The sequence below is a fragment of the Apiospora kogelbergensis genome (genome assembly GCF_038363985.1).
Source record: "Apiospora kogelbergensis strain CBS 113332 chromosome Unknown utg000001l_segment0_segment0, whole genome shotgun sequence".
Classification (NCBI taxonomy): Eukaryota; Fungi; Ascomycota; class Sordariomycetes; order Amphisphaeriales; family Apiosporaceae; genus Apiospora; species Apiospora kogelbergensis.
Window position 1 is genome coordinate 611401 of NW_027117418.1, and position 14808 is coordinate 626208.

Sequence of the window (14808 nt, forward strand, 5' to 3'; positions counted from 1 at the left end):
GGGCGGAGGAATGGGTTGTGCGCACTATTCAGACAAAACATTTAGGGCAAAAGAGGGAGGGCATCTTGAGCGCCGAAAGCAGGAGTGTCCACCCAGCACCTCATGCCGACGACGAGGATGATCGAGACGATCGTCTGGTAGGTGATCTACTCCAATGTGCACACCGAATGCGTAGTGTGTAACCAAATAATTGGCGGTTACCAAAACCCAACCATCGCCACAGTGTTCTATCTGCCCAAGTCCACATGCCTATCTACGTCTATGTGTACAGTTATGGACGAAGAAGGCAGCCTAACATAAGATGATCCTAAACCTACTTTTGAAACCGAAGATATCCAAACACTCCACAAGGGGCATACCAGACCCTACCCCACGGCATTGAAAACAATCCAATGCAATCACATTCAACAAGAAGAAGCGCATTGCACTCTGGGATATATCATATTAAAAAGCGGTTCTTTAATCATCATCATCACTCGAAACGAACATGTCTGTCTCCATCCACCAACTCTCCTCTCTCTAATCTTCCACCCAGGGGTATTGCTTCTCTCTCTCTGCTCGCACTCGTAATAGGTAGGTAGTAGTTTGAAGAGGAGAGAGCAAAGTCGCGCGTCATCTAGTATTGTCCGCGCACATGGTCTCTCAGTCTCTCTTCTTTGCGTATCATGATCTCGATTCAAGGCCGTCCAGGCAAAGGCCGCGGCCCCACGATCTGCCTGCGCCCGGCCCCGATCCCGGCGCCGCCCTTGTTCTGGCTATCGCCGCCCGTGTAGCCGGTCCACTGGTTGACGTCCCACTTGCCGCCGATGCCGCCGCCGATGCCGTCCACGCCGCCGTCGCCCGCCCGCACCGCCTTGGCCGTCTCTTTCTGGCTCTCCTCCCACTCGCGCTGGCGCTGGCGCTCCATCTCCATCTCGCGCTCCAGCAGCGACTTGGACGCCCAGCCGCCCGCCTTGGTCTGCTGCTGCGCCTGCTGGCGGCGCCGGTCCTCCGCGTCCTGCTCCGCCGTCGCGCCCAGCTCGCGCGCGTACGTCTGCTGCGGAGGCGGCGACGCCGGCGCTTGGTTGGTGGCCAGGAAGCGGTCCGTCCTGTTGGCGAACGGCGACCTCGACTTGGGCTGAGGGAGCGGTCGCGCATTAGACAACGGCGTGACTGGGCTCGAGACCTGCTGCGGGGGAGGGGGCTAATAGGCCCGCCGATCGGCTGCTTCTTAGCCGGGCCTGGAACCGGCAGGGGCCTGTTAGACTCGCCGCCAGTCCGCTGGGGCTTCAAGGGCACAGGTGGCTTCTCTCCTGTACGTTGTTTCTTCAGAGGCACCGAAGTCGGGGTCGGGACTGGCAATGGGCGGGCAGGCAGCACCGGAGCAGCTGCTGGAGGGTTGGCGGCTATCTCCTCTTGATGACGATCCCACTGGGTCTTCAAGACCTCGCGCTCGTCGCGTGACCAAGATTCCTGCCTGGAAGGTGGCCGACTTGATGGCCGACTCGTTGGGCGACTTGCCGGCCGGCTCGTTGGTCGCGCTCTGCTCCTCGAACGTGCCCGGCTCTTAGGGTCCGGCACCTTGCCGGTGCGGCGCTCCCGCTCCTCCTCGTACTCTTGTTCGCGCTGACGCGCCAGTTCCAGTTGACGTTCCAAGTCCTTGATCCGGTCGCCGTCCGACATGGGCTTGTTCATGCCCCGCTCGGCCTGGTATTGGCTGAGGAATTGGCCCTGCAGCTTCGTGTTGCTCTTGCTCCGCGAGCGGGTGGCGCGGCGTTCCTCGTCCAGTCGTTTCTCGGCCTCTTCCTCTTCCCGGCGGCGCTTCTCCTCGGTCAGCTTCCATTGGCGTTCCTCTTCTTCCCATCGTCGCTTTTCCTCGTCGGCTCTTCGCTTCTCCTCGGCGCGCAAGATCCTCGCCTCTTCCTCCCATCGTCGCTGCTCGGCTTTGCGTGCTTGCTCTTCTTCGGCTGCTATCTCGGCTTTGCGGCTCCGCTCTTCTTCCTCCAATTGCTGGCGCTGGCGCTCCGCCTCTGCCTCCATTTCCTTTCGTCGGCGCTCCTTGTCGGCCAGGTTGGGCACGTGCGGTCCAGCACTAGTAATTTGCCGCCGCCCACCAAAGGCGACACCGAGGTTACCCTGCGACGCGCCGCCCATGTAGCCGTACTGGGCAATGTTCCACGCGGGGCTGGTAACGCCCTCATGGTCCCGCTTGCTCCAACTGCTGACGGTCGGCGAGCCCACGCGCTCACTACCGGTTGGGCTCTTCGTCGGGCTCTTCGTCGGACTCCAGCGACCGGAGCCGGAGTCGCCCGTCTTGCTAGAAACCAGGGTAGGTCGGCCATAGACGGAGGAGCTGTTGGATACATTAGAGAAGCCGCGATTCCTACCCGGGGTCACCGGCCCGGTGCTCTGCGGCGACAGTATGGACTTCGGGGCTTGCTGGCCCCGACAACTGTGGAGAAGACGGAGGGGTTGACATTCTGGGCGGCGCGGGAGAAGGCGCCAAGACATTGTAGTACTTGGGTAGGGTCCTTCTGTTCGTAGAGATCGACGGTCAAAAATACGTCGTGCTGGTGTAGGTTGAGGGGCGGCATCTGGCACACCCGTAAAAAGTGGGAGATGTTCTCCATCTGGACGAAAGGCATGGCGGATTGCTTGAACTTGACACCTGGCGGCCCGACGGCGAGGTTGATGAGTCTGTAGTGAAACGAGGCGCCACGGTCAGTATTCGCTCTAAAAACCTGGAGCGGGCCGGAGGAACCTCGTCTTGCACGATTGACTCACTTGCATAGCGCCACGCCGTCTTTCAGGCCTTCTAATAAATCATTTCCCGGCAAGCGTTCGCCCAAGACTCCCTCAATCCATGCGCGGGCTTGGTTGGCGGCGGCGGGGGTGTACTTGTCGAGGCGCATCTTGCGCAAGTCCTTATCTAGGGAAGAGACGGAAGCCATGGTGGGCGACAAAATAGCAGATGATGTCTAGTCAATTGCGGTGCGGTTTATGGGTGGTGATGTCGCATACATATGAATCATGTAGCAGTGAGGTCGTCGCCGCCGTAGGTAGAATGCGGTCGTTGTATCGTTGTTGGGGCATGCAGTCGAAAAGTGTGTCGTCGCAGCAAAAGGGTAAAGACGATGATGACGCGGCTCTGGCTGCGTGTTGTAGTTCCGATCGCTTCGCTTTCGTACGCAGGTTACGTTGGCGCAAATAGAGAGAGAGGAGAGGGTGAGAGGGAAAGAGCGCAGGAATGACGGGATGAGGTCACTTCTTGGCTTGAGGCGGGCGCTTGACGCTTATGCTTGATGGATGGATGGATGCTGATCCCAAGACCAAACAGGCCTCCGTCTGGTTTAGGTACCGATTTGGACGTGGGTGGGCTGCTGAAACACTCGCGCACGCACACACACAGCAGACGGACAGTCACACAGATCAGATCTATGTCTCCTTTTCTAGGCGATGAACATGTGGGAGAGAATGCCCGTCAATTTGGTACGGCAAATTGGCCAGAACAATAGCGATGGGTAAATAAAAGGAAAAAAAAAGAAAGTTATAATCCAACGGTTCTATAGGGTCGTCCCAGCCGCAATGTTTTGAACCAAGGCAATATGGCAATCTAAGCAATAGTGGCATTCCCCTCCAATCCGATATATGTTGATGACCGGAAACTACTACCTGGCAAACCAAGGCAGTAGACGCGTTGAAGGCCGAAATCAATTAAATGAGGGCAGGGGGTGCCAGTGCTAAGGGGGTTCTGGACGGGCAGACTGTGGCCAGCAATCGCCAACCCCCACCTTCCTTCCCGGGATGACGTTACGCTGGAATTGGGCACCGCCGGCCCCGTGTGGCTGGTATTTTGCATTTTGGATGTACGTACATACACATGCTGCCTGACATATGCATTCCCTGCATGCTCAATGCGACCCAAACAATTTGTGGCGCCAACGGATTTCTTATCCATCGAATCTAATCGATCCCGTCGTCGGGAAGTCGATGATCACGAGATATTCGATTTGGTCTATGCAGACGCAAACACCCTTTTGTTGATTTGACAGCTGGCTAGCCCTTTGGTGGTCTCCGCATAGCACAAACACACACAGCAGCAGCCATGTCGTCTGCCAATGTCGGCCTGGTGATGCGAGCCTGGCTTCGCTGGAAGAGCCTGCGCCTGCCATGGCGCAAGCGCTTCCTCGTCGGTAAGTTGTTCCTCCTCGGCTATTCTTAGCCGCAGCCCTATCTACCTACCTACCTACCCGGTCCTCGTCCGGGGCGACCGCGAAAGATTCAAGCTCGCCCGCCCTACGAAGATCACAAACCCATGCCGCCCCCATCAATGCATTCTCCGGGAGGAGAGAATGATGTCACCGCTAGCATCCCGTCCCGTCAACAACAATAACAACAACAACAACACCAACTAACTAACCCCCCTGTCACCCACCCCTCCAGGCTCCGACCTCCAAGGCAACACCTACTGGGTCTTCCGCCTGACGGGCAGCGCCCCGCCCCCCACCGCCTCGGACACCCCCGCGTTCCAGTCCTCGGCCGACGACACGCGCTGGCGCCGCATCGTCAAGTACCCGCGGTCCGCGCACCTCTCGGACGTCCAGGTCCCGCCCGTATGGCACCAGTGGCTGCGGTACCAGCGCCCGACGCCGCCCACCCTCGCCGAGCAGCGCCTCGACGTCGCCCGCCGCCAGCGCATGAAGGTGCTCGCCGCCGAGGCTGACGCCCGCTGGGCCGCCAAGCCGAGCTTCTTGGACCGGCCCGCCGCTACACAAGATATGCCGCCGCCGCCATCTGCTGCTGCTGATATCGCACAAAAGGATACGGCGGATACGACGACGACGACGACGCAGGTAAAGCAGAAGCCCGTAGCGGGCGCCGAGAAGAAGACACAGACACAGGAGGAAGAGGACAAGGCGGATCCGTGGAAGAAGGCGACGGCATCGGGTCCCAGTGAAGAGTGGCAGCCGGCCGCCTGGTCCCCGACCAACGCACGTAAACGGTGACAATCTTAATTTTGCCATTGTAAGAATACAAATTCAAAAAGGAGAGGAAAAAACAGAGCCTGTTGGTGGCAGGGGTGGTGATATCTCGCCACATCGATATTGGAAATCCTGTAACAACAACAGTTCAAGACGCATACTTTGTTTATGCTCTATTCCCCGTTTTATGTATATAAGTACAGCTACTATACGTATGCCGACATGCTCTAATACAAAGGCTCATCTCACTGCCTGCCGCGCCGCCGCATGAAAACTTGGAATCTTCCTGAGCTTCAACAATAGGTACCCGCTTGACAACGGCCTCATCGGGGAGGCAAGGACGCACACGCAGCAGGGTATTTTCCTTCCCTGGGGTTTTACGTCCTAGTCCGTGCCGAGATAAGTTGACCCTCCACCCCCAACGCCGAAAATAAAAAGCAACAGGCCCACCCAAACGCCAGCCTTACTTACATAGAGGGGTATCACTATACGCCTTACAAAACACTACACTTCCCGTCACATGATCCTCCGTGGGCGGAATCCCCGTGACTGCGACGACAACCCCGGTGCTTCAGATCATCTTGCAGTCCCTTCTAAGAATCTGTTCTGTACGATACAACAATCGTGTCTGTTGGGAACACACATAGATGTTAGCTGGGCTGGTCCACCTAACGAAACAAAAGCGACCCATTGTTCGGTCTGGAACTTACTTACCCTGGACCACTTCGTCTTCGGCTCCCCAAGCCCCATCGTAGGAGGCCGGGGCGGCAGCCTTATGCGCGAAGGGCGTAGCTTGTCTTCTTTTCCGAACAGGAGATTCCGGTTGCTCTTCTTCTTCTTCTTCTTCCGACTCGCTTCGTTCCTCCTAAGTACTCCGCGCAGTCATGAAGGTGATCTCGTCAAAAGTGTCTACTCCCAGGAGGAGCGTAGTTAGTATTCAACGTCTCGCCATCAAGATGTGCCGGTGCTGTCGGTCATCAGAACTCACCATCGCTGCCTTTCACCTCGATCTCGTCCTCGCCGGAGCTCTCGCCGGAGCTCTCGAGCGAGGCGACGACCATGCGGGCCAGGGTCAGCAGCCGCTGCCCGCTCGCCTGCAGCGCGGCCTTGGCCTCGGCGTCGCCGTCTTCGGCGGGAGGCCCGCCGCGGCCCCGGCCCCGGCCGGGCGTCTTCCTGCGGACCTTGGCCTCGCGCGCCGCGATGCCCTTCTTCGCGACGTCGACCAGCGCGGGGCCGAACTGCTCGGTGCCGTCGACCCAGACCATCTGCACGAGCTCCTCCAGCAGCATGCTCACCTTCGCGTTGTCCTCGGGCTCGATCGTGTTGGACGCGTAGGGCAGGAAGCAGCGCTCGATGATGGCCGGGCTGGTGCCGTTAGCATCGAACCGGTCCGCGTCGACTCGGGCGGGCGACACGGCGCTCGACGGCATGAAGAGGATCAGGATGTCCTGCAGGATCGAGATCTGGCTGTCGAGACGCAGGCTCGACGTCGTTTGCGTGATGAAGGCGTTGAAGACCGTCAGGGGGAGGACCTTGAGGTGTTCGACATAACTCTCGTAAAGATCCGGGAGAGACACCGGCGGCTCGGGGAGGAAGTGGGAAAGAAACGACAGCATCGCAAACAACCGCTGGCGGAGGCGTATCGATTCAACAAACGCCGGTTCCAAGGTTTGTAGCTTAGATTTGCCGGAGCTCGACAAAAGCTTTTGTGGCGTGGGCGGTTCCGAGGCTTGAGACGAGTAGATGGATTCGTCGTCGAGCCAGGCCCCGTATTCTCCCTTCTCCAGATTCACCTGTGTCCTCTTGCGCTTGTTGATGGCCTTTTTCGAGATGCCCTTGTGCTCGTTATGCCACATCTCCTGAAAGACGGAGCTCGACCCTTTGCTCCCATCGGCAAAAAGGGCCTTCATAATCCATTTCAAGCCTCCTGAGCGCCCCTTCTGCTGTCCGATGAAGCCGGCCAAGATCGAGTCGCGTAACAAGCGGAACTTATCCCCGCGTTCACGCCCCCAGCGTTGTCCGCTTCGTTGTCCAGCCTCAGTCGCTCGTGGAGGTCTGCCTCGACCACGTCAAACATGAACTCCAGCCACGGCTGCCAGTAATGCCAGCGGTTGGGGTACAATTGGCTGCAGTTGAAGGCCCAGCCGACGACGCCGAAAAAGTCCTGTCCGTTCCGCCAGACGCTGTCCTTGAAGTATTTGCCCTCCATGGGCGCATCGCCCCATGTGTCTTCCAGCAGCTCGTTGTCGCTATCCGAAGTGGAGGAGCCGCCCCGGTAGTAGCGCGAAGGGCCGGTCCCAAAGCGGAAGGCCTCCTTGAATCGCGCATTGATGGGGCCGACGGTTTGGAGCAGGCAGCGCAGGTACGCCAAGGAATTGTTCGCCGTTTCCGGCCATGTCTCTTCTTTCGGCCGGTTGGTGAAGTCGGGGTGGACGATGAGCGTGGTCAAGAGCGCTATGTGGTTGGGCGGCGGGCAGTACGATGCTCCTTTGCTCGACGACTCGGGTATCGTGGCGCGCTTGCTGTGGCCATCGCGACCGGAAGGGAGCAAGTCGTTTAGCAAGCCCAAGGCTATCGAATGGATGTTCTCTTCCAGATAGATTTGGCAGTGTTGCTTCAGTTCTGGTGGCAGTTGTCGTGCCAGGCGGTATTGGGCCTCGGTCTCGGCAACGTCGGGGCTGCTTATGTCGGTGTTGGTAATATCTCCCAATCGGTTGGGGGAATCCGTGGCAGTCTGGAACGAGTCCGGCGATGACAGCGGCGAAGAACTAGCGAGCACCAGAGGTGGCATGATGCCTTGGCGGCTGTCGCCAGTTCTTTTTCTTCTCTGCGTGAGGACGCACTCCTAGAGAAATTGGCGGCGGAGTGAGAGGATGTCGTGGTGGCGCGTCAACCCCATCTGACTTATTAGTTGCGTTATTCTTCAATCCGGAGAACGAACCAAGACACGTTAAGCTCAAAGTTCGTGTGATAGCCCAGAATCGCGAGTTCCCCGTCGCGGGGGTTCAATTTTTAGCGTGCAGCGTGTCAGCGGAGCCCTGAGGGCCTAAACTTTCGTGTCAAAGCAAGGGTCTGCCTTGCCCAAACCTGCCAAAACTGCACGCAGATCAAGCAGGTACCTGGCCTAGCAAGCAAGTACCTCCTGGCAAACACACCTAAGACAAAGGACCTTGTATCGCCATGGCAGCAAGACTTGTCAAGCATGCTTGGAATGACGCCGGTTCACTGAATTCTGCAATCCGCATTACTACCGCATTTCGCGGCGTCCTGCATTGATGAGAGACTCGTTGTTGGAACTACCAGCCCATTGTTAGTAAGTTATTGAAGTATATAAGGCGTTTCTTGTTGCTCGGAGTCTGCTTCTGACTATTAGCAAGGGGTACCTGCCGACTGCCCTGAAGTCAATTCGAAGTTTTTGACATCGATATATCTCCGTTGAGAATATCAAAACCCCCATACATACATCCTTGCCAGACTCGATCGCTAGAGGCCCGGGCTTTGGAAACAGAATGGAAGAAGAGAAGCAGCTCGCGAATCTCGATATGCATCAAATATCCACAGCACCGCCGAGCCGCAGTGCAGCGTGGACCACAATCAGGGCTAACGTCTAAAAATACACCGCACTACAGCAGTAGATCTTGCTCCTCACCGACTTACTGTAGCTCGATGGTGTGTATCATTTAAACTTCGATTACGGGTATTTCAAGGGCGGACATCTTCAATGAGAAGACGGAATAAATAGCCAGAGCACGCATTCCATTGCCGACGGTCGCTTTCCCGATTCCATCGGAAAAGCCGCTTCCTTCAAGCGCATCAAGAAATTACGGCTGCTTATTTTGAGCAACGACCAGCCCAGCGATGCGGCTGAGTAAGTGAGGCTCCCCCAGCCGGCTAGTCGGGCTGAGGTGGGCACACCGTCGAGGTTAAGCGGCACAGTTGCCTGGTTCCTCCTCCTCATGTGAATAAAACCCAGCCAAGGATGTTCCGAGCCGCAAAGGCCCAGCCAATCGGGGGTTGCGCCAAGACGTGACGATATCCATTTGGTGGTTCTCCTTTGAGGCAAGCAGGATCCGAATGCAAGTCAGGTCAGCCCGCCATTTCGGAGAACCCAGCCCTAGAAAGGATGGGGTGGGCTGCGGTGTGGGTGTGGCCTGTGAGGTTGTTGGTGAAGGAAGGAGGCTCATCTCGTCTATTAGAGGAAGAGTAAGACTGCCGCCAAATTGGCACTTTTCGTGTAGCAGCTTGGAACGAACGCGCCGTATATAAGTGCCCGCAGTAACCTTGCTTACTACGGCTTGGCTCTCCGAACTTGGACGAAACGAAGGATTATCAAGACCGGATTTCCTGTTGGGTTGGGAGTTGCAAGAGAGCAGCGTGTGACATTTTCCTTTTCCTTTCCTTTGTGTCTGTCATTCATTCATTCATTTAATTGGAGATGGCGTATCAACAGAACCAGTACCCCTATCCGCAGTACGGCAGCGGAGGAGGAGGAGGAGGAGGAGGAGGAGGAGGTGGTGGTGGTGGTGGTGGTGGTAATGCCGGTGGTCTACAACGGCAAGTCTCCGACGTCTCCACGCCGACAACAGTTCACGGCCGCTGGGAAAGCGTCGCCCAGCGCTTGCGACAGCCGCCCGCAGCGCACACATCCCCCCTCCTCCGCAACAGCTACCCCCCTACCAGCCACCACCCCAGCAGTCTTCGTGGCACCCGCCGCCGACCAGCTACGCCGCCGAGGGCATCGCGCGCGCCCACCACTGGGTCGCCAACACGCCGAACCCGGGCCCGCCGCCGCCGCCGTCGGTCGTCTCGCCGCTGAGCACGACGCCCGGCGGCGACTTGGCGCCCAGCGTCGTGAGCTACCGGACGCTGCCGCCGCGGCCTGGGAAGCGGCCGCGCATGGTCTGCGGCGTCGACCGCACGCACTTCATCATCATCATGGCCATCACGGCGCTGTTGCTGGTCAGCGGCATCGCCACGGGGCTCGGGGTCGGGCTGGCGCTGGACAGCAACAACAAGTCACATTCCACGAGGTGAGAAAAAAAACAAAGAAAAGAAAGAGCTGCACATCTATAAAAAAGGCACCGAACCATCTCTTCGTAAAAGAAGATGATAATTGGTCGCTGGAGCGTACCTAGCCGGTACGCCAGCTAAGGTGTGAAATTTGATACACTGCCGACGATCTCTGACTAACGCCGAGTTCTTTGTTTCCCAAAATAGTAGCGCCCCGTCAACAACACCACCACCCACAACAACCACGACGGTCGCGGCCAAGCCCCCTCGTCTACCGGCTTCACGGGCGTCGCGGTGCCGGGCCCGATCCGGTGCCCGCAGGACGACCACAACGTGTACGTGTCGGCGGGGAACAAGCCGTTCAACATCCAGTGCGGCCGCGACTACAACAGCGGCCGCGGCGCCGTGGACCTCGACCACAAGCCCACGGCGACCATGGCCGAGTGCCTCGACGAGTGCGCGGGCCGCGCCGGCTGCGTCGGCGCGGGCTGGGGGCTCTACCAGGGCCAGTGGACGTGCTGGCTGAAGCGGCAGCTGGGCGAGCCCAACATCTCCGAGGGCTGGTACTTTGCGCAGCTGCAGGGCTTGGACGGCGGGGGTGGGGGGTGGTTCGAAAGGGTAGATAGGGGGTGGGAGTGGTGGTAGTGAGTTAGTACGACATCCATATTATCGTGTATAATAATCAGTTGTTATCAAACAGCGGATTGCTCGCTCCCGTGGCCCATCAATGTTAAATGGTGGTTATTACATCCTAACCTTCAATGCTACCTAGCCCGCGATACGGTACCCCAGCACGATGTCCAGCAGAACCCCCACGTTGCGTCCCAGATGTCCCGGCCGGTATCCGTATTGGTCCAGCACGCCCTGGTCGGCGACGAGGCACTGATCCGCCAGCGCGGTAGGAAACATGCAGTCGCATGCTCCTCCCCCTTCTCCGATGCCATCCTTCCCCTGACAAGGAGCGCACGCGTAGGCGCGGCCGGCGAACTCGTTGACCATCATGTCCTCGGAGACCCATCTCTGGTAGTCCCAGTAGTGGAAGCCGTAGCGGTAGAAGATGTTTGAGGAGGCGCGGGGGCTCACGAGAAAAATCGCCGACGCTCATCCAGAGGTCGTTGACGAAGGCGGCCGGGGCCAGGGCCACGACGAAGCTCGGGAAACAGTGCCGCTATCAGCTTCACGGGCGATTCGGCCGCCCCCAGGTCCAGGAACAGCCACAGCAGGTACGTGAAGAACCCGGGGGGCGGTGGGCTGGAAGTGGGACAGCCAGTGGGATATCACGGAGAAGAGGACGAAGATGAGGACTGTGGTGAGTGTTACAGTGTTAGTGGTATCGGCCAACGTTGAGCGTAATATGGGAGTTCGCGTAGGAGGGACGATCGTGTCAGAGTGGATGTCGCGTTGAGGAAGTAATTGAAAAGGGGCAACGCAAAGAGATAAGGGATCCCAATCAGAAAGTTGAACACTACGGATGCCGTCGCGCCGTGCAGCCCGTTATGATGTTCCTTGACGTACCGCTGTCGATCTTCAAGGAAAGCCGGCACATAAGCCACCGCCGTGAAAGACATGAAAGCCGAGCCGAAAAGCTGTTAGCGATCCATTTGGTTAGCAATAGCACCGACGACCCAGCCCCTGAAGATCCCCCACAGCCTCGTCGGGCGTCTGTCTATCCCATGGTGCCGTATTCGTGCCATAACATGAACTCACAAGACCGTTAGAAATCGGAATGATCGACGCCGGCTCTGCCCCGAGCCGCAACCAAACCTTCCCTGTCATGACGGCGAGCCTCAGGTACATGGCGACGCGGATCCCGTACGCCACCCGACGCGCCGCCGCTTCTGGACGCCGCCGAGGCCGCGTGCCGACCAGGGTGTGTGCGGCTGCTCGCGCCAGGCCGAGGGAGGCGATGAGGCTGTCGATGCGCGATTTGCGGTCTCTCTCGGCGACAGTGCGCTGTTTTTTTTGCTCGACAGTTGGGGTCCGTCGGCATTCTCTTCTTCTCATCCTTCCCCCTTTTCTCGGTGTGCTGCACTTCGGCGCCGTTTACGAGGGTGGTGCTCAAGACGTCCTGGTTCTGGGTCGGGCGGTGGGCGAGGACGTTGCGCAGAGTGGCCTTGCCGGAGACGCTGGCGCCGATGAGAGCACATAGTTTACCTGGTTATCATTTCGCTTTGTTGGCTATGCTACGCTCTGCTACGCCCCTGTTTTCCCCTGAAGGAGACGTGGAACAGGTATCGTGGACCACCATGCACCAGCCGGCAGGCAAAAGTGAAGCAATAGAAGAAGAAATTCGTACCGGCTTCGACACAGCCCTCGAAATTGTGTATAAGGTTGCGCGGCTCCTCGATCTTGCGGTCGCGGACCGTCACGGTTACACCGCGCCATGCGATGCTCGACACGGCCGTGCGAAGCAGGGGGCGCGTCTGCTGCCGTGGAACTGCCGTGCTCCAGATCCACCGATATGGACAGCGAGGTTGGATCCTTGGCGGCGGCGACAGCGGCAGCAGCAGGGGCGGATGCGGATGCGGACGCACTTGGGCCGTTGTCGCCGTCGTCGTGCATGTTCTCCCGCTTTTCTTGGTGGTTGAACGCCGTGGGCTTAGTTCCACGTGTTTGTGGCATCTGAGGTTGCAGCCAATGTAAATGAGACGGCTCGGGGTGAGTGCAAGCATGTTATGCAGCTACTGTTATCAAACAACTGCCGGCAGTTTGGTTTTCTCATGACTCGGAGGGGTTTCATCTACACGGCGGATGTTCACGCGCTCTGTAAGGCTTCGCAAGCCGTAACACCGACATTCACCAGCCTTGACACAATCAGTGGTGGTGTCTTACTCCCAATGCTCACCTGACAAGACTCTTTGGGCCTTCTTCAACATACTCTGACAACCAACATGGAACTTGATGTCGCCGACTAAGCATCCAACCAGCCGCCGATCTTGTTCACATTTCTGCCATCTACTCGCCCAATCACGTAGCCGCCGGTGCCATCCAAACACCTATTGCCTGTGTCACCCGAGCTGAAAAGATTTCCGGCCATTCTGCTGATTGACTTCTTCACAGCCCGCGTGCGCGCGTGTGTGTATATGTGCAATGATTGCCTGAGTTAGTGGTCGGCGAGCGTGTCAGCGGCGACCGTAAGAAAGTAGTCGGTTGTTGGTCAGCCAATATCATGAACACTCCCCCTCCGCCGGTGTCTGCTTTGGGAGAAAGAGAAGAAGAACGAGCCAATCAGGGGCTGGTGCCCAGCCAAGTGTCTCACCTTCTGTCAACCAACACAAGCTGGGGCCGTAGAGTGAGCGCGTTGCGTCCGCTTATGATACAGCCGGCCAGCGAGGTTCGGGGTTACGTTATTCGAAGTAAACTAAACGCCACAAGAACGGCGACCATTCCAAGAATGAAAAGGAAAGCATGGCTGCACGTTATTGCCCGGCATCGAGCCCGTCACCCCCAATGGGGATTCAAGGCATGGTTCGGGGATCCAGCCCGGGGAAGCTGTGGATATACGACCATGTCTTCGGCGACCTGGGGGGCGCCAGAAGAGAATAGCGTTTTCGGCCTTCTATCCGCTAAGGTAGGTATGCCCGCGGGGCCCGATAGCCGAGTGTTGACCATCGAGGCTGCCGGCGACCTTTCAAATCCCGAGACCTCATACGCGAGTAGGTTTTGCAGCGAGCTAGGGGTTGTCACTTTCACCGCACCCTTGTTAGGCCGGAGCAGAGTAGCAGTCGGGGACCTGGCAAGACGCGAGGCAAAGTAGAAGAATATACAGTACACCAAGTGAGGCTCCTTCATTTGTTTTTACGTCGAAGGGTGGTCGCCGAATAGTGCAGGGAGGCATTGAACATATACATATCATATCATGACACCCCCCAGGACGGCGACCTGGCCCCATGTCCCCGCAGCGATCAGCCCCCCGGGCGCCCCAAGCTCCAGCTCCCCGGAGAATGGTCGCCGTCCAGTACCAAAACCCCCTGACCAAAGCCAATCGGGGACCTGACCTTCCAACCCCAAACCCCACTGAAGCCCGAAAAGCCCGGCGACCACCCCCAGCATCAGAACGACCTGCCCTACTACATACTACAACTCTAATAACCCCCCATTTCAGCCGCTCATCGTCCAACACGGAGAGGGTCGTCGCGTTGGATCGTCCTGCGGTCGAAACTACTGACGCCCCTCTCGTATAACCTAATAAACCTAGCAAACGACGGGGCCGGGCCCATGGGGCACATGAGGCACATGGGGTAGAAAGAAAAGAAAGAAAGAACACGCCCAGCAAACATGGGCGTTGACTCGGCGCTGAGGTTAAGAAAAGGAAAGAATCGCGGTGTGTGGGTGAGCAAGCGAGCAGCAGCAGCAGGGCAAGGCAGGGGAAGATTGCATGCATATGACCAAGACGCAGAGCAGTGCAATCATAATATGTATGGATCGCGCATTTCGAAATCACATGGGCAAGAAAGGACGTATCGCACACACACACGTATACTTATATATCTTGGTCAAAAGTAGTTTACCCTCTGTCTCTGTTCTTGATCTCATTATTCGAAAAAGAAGAATAAGAAAACCTAATGCACAGGATCTTGGTTACCTACCTACAAAAAGATCAGCCATTCCCCCAACTCCACAAACCCCATCGGACCGGATATTTGTTGTTACATCGTGTTGCCTTGTTGTCTTGAGACAGGCCGGCAAACACCACCCGCTTTCCACATTTTAAACTATAAGAAGAGAGGCCTTTTCCCGCTATTTCCCCAGTGCCTCCTCCTCCCCTTTAGGTTGTGTCTGTCCCAAAAGAGAACAAGACGAATTCATGAACAATGGATGACCTTTAGCCCGCCCC

At 57.6% G+C, this 14808-nt stretch overlaps 5 protein-coding genes across 5 annotated transcripts; 2 read left to right on the plus strand and 3 right to left on the minus strand.

Moving 5' to 3' along the window:
- Positions 1 to 676: 676 nt before the first annotated feature.
- PG998_000211 (uncharacterized protein) lies at positions 677 to 2930 on the minus strand (the record flags this gene model as incomplete). The annotated part of the gene is made up of 4 exons (XM_066867029.1): positions 677 to 1168; positions 1228 to 2388; positions 2457 to 2676; positions 2764 to 2930. The coding sequence occupies 4 exons, from the start codon at positions 2928 to 2930 to the stop codon at positions 677 to 679; spliced, it is 2040 nt and encodes a 679-aa protein (XP_066735444.1).
- A 1154-nt stretch (positions 2931 to 4084) lies between these two features.
- Positions 4085 to 4985, plus strand: PG998_000212 (uncharacterized protein; the record flags this gene model as incomplete). Its single annotated transcript, XM_066867030.1, has 2 exons — positions 4085 to 4172; positions 4423 to 4985. 2 exons carry the CDS (start codon positions 4085 to 4087, stop codon positions 4983 to 4985), a joined length of 651 nt encoding a protein of 216 aa, XP_066735445.1.
- An 841-nt stretch (positions 4986 to 5826) lies between these two features.
- Positions 5827 to 7752, minus strand: PG998_000213 (uncharacterized protein; the record flags this gene model as incomplete). The annotated part of the gene is made up of 3 exons (XM_066867031.1): positions 5827 to 5870; positions 5950 to 6901; positions 6967 to 7752. 3 exons carry the CDS (start codon positions 7750 to 7752, stop codon positions 5827 to 5829), a joined length of 1782 nt encoding a protein of 593 aa, XP_066735446.1.
- Positions 7753 to 9396: 1644 nt separating this feature from the next.
- On the plus strand, positions 9397 to 10616 carry PG998_000214 (uncharacterized protein; the record flags this gene model as incomplete). The annotated part of the gene is made up of 3 exons (XM_066867032.1): positions 9397 to 9567; positions 9642 to 9947; positions 10182 to 10616. The coding sequence occupies 3 exons, from the start codon at positions 9397 to 9399 to the stop codon at positions 10614 to 10616; spliced, it is 912 nt and encodes a 303-aa protein (XP_066735447.1).
- A 123-nt stretch (positions 10617 to 10739) lies between these two features.
- PG998_000215 (ATP-binding protein cassette) lies at positions 10740 to 12533 on the minus strand (the record flags this gene model as incomplete). Its single annotated transcript, XM_066867033.1, has 6 exons — positions 10740 to 11049; positions 11133 to 11222; positions 11487 to 11557; positions 11679 to 11924; positions 12004 to 12125; positions 12335 to 12533. The coding sequence occupies 6 exons, from the start codon at positions 12531 to 12533 to the stop codon at positions 10740 to 10742; spliced, it is 1038 nt and encodes a 345-aa protein (XP_066735448.1).
- Between the last annotated feature and the right edge of the window lie 2275 nt (positions 12534 to 14808).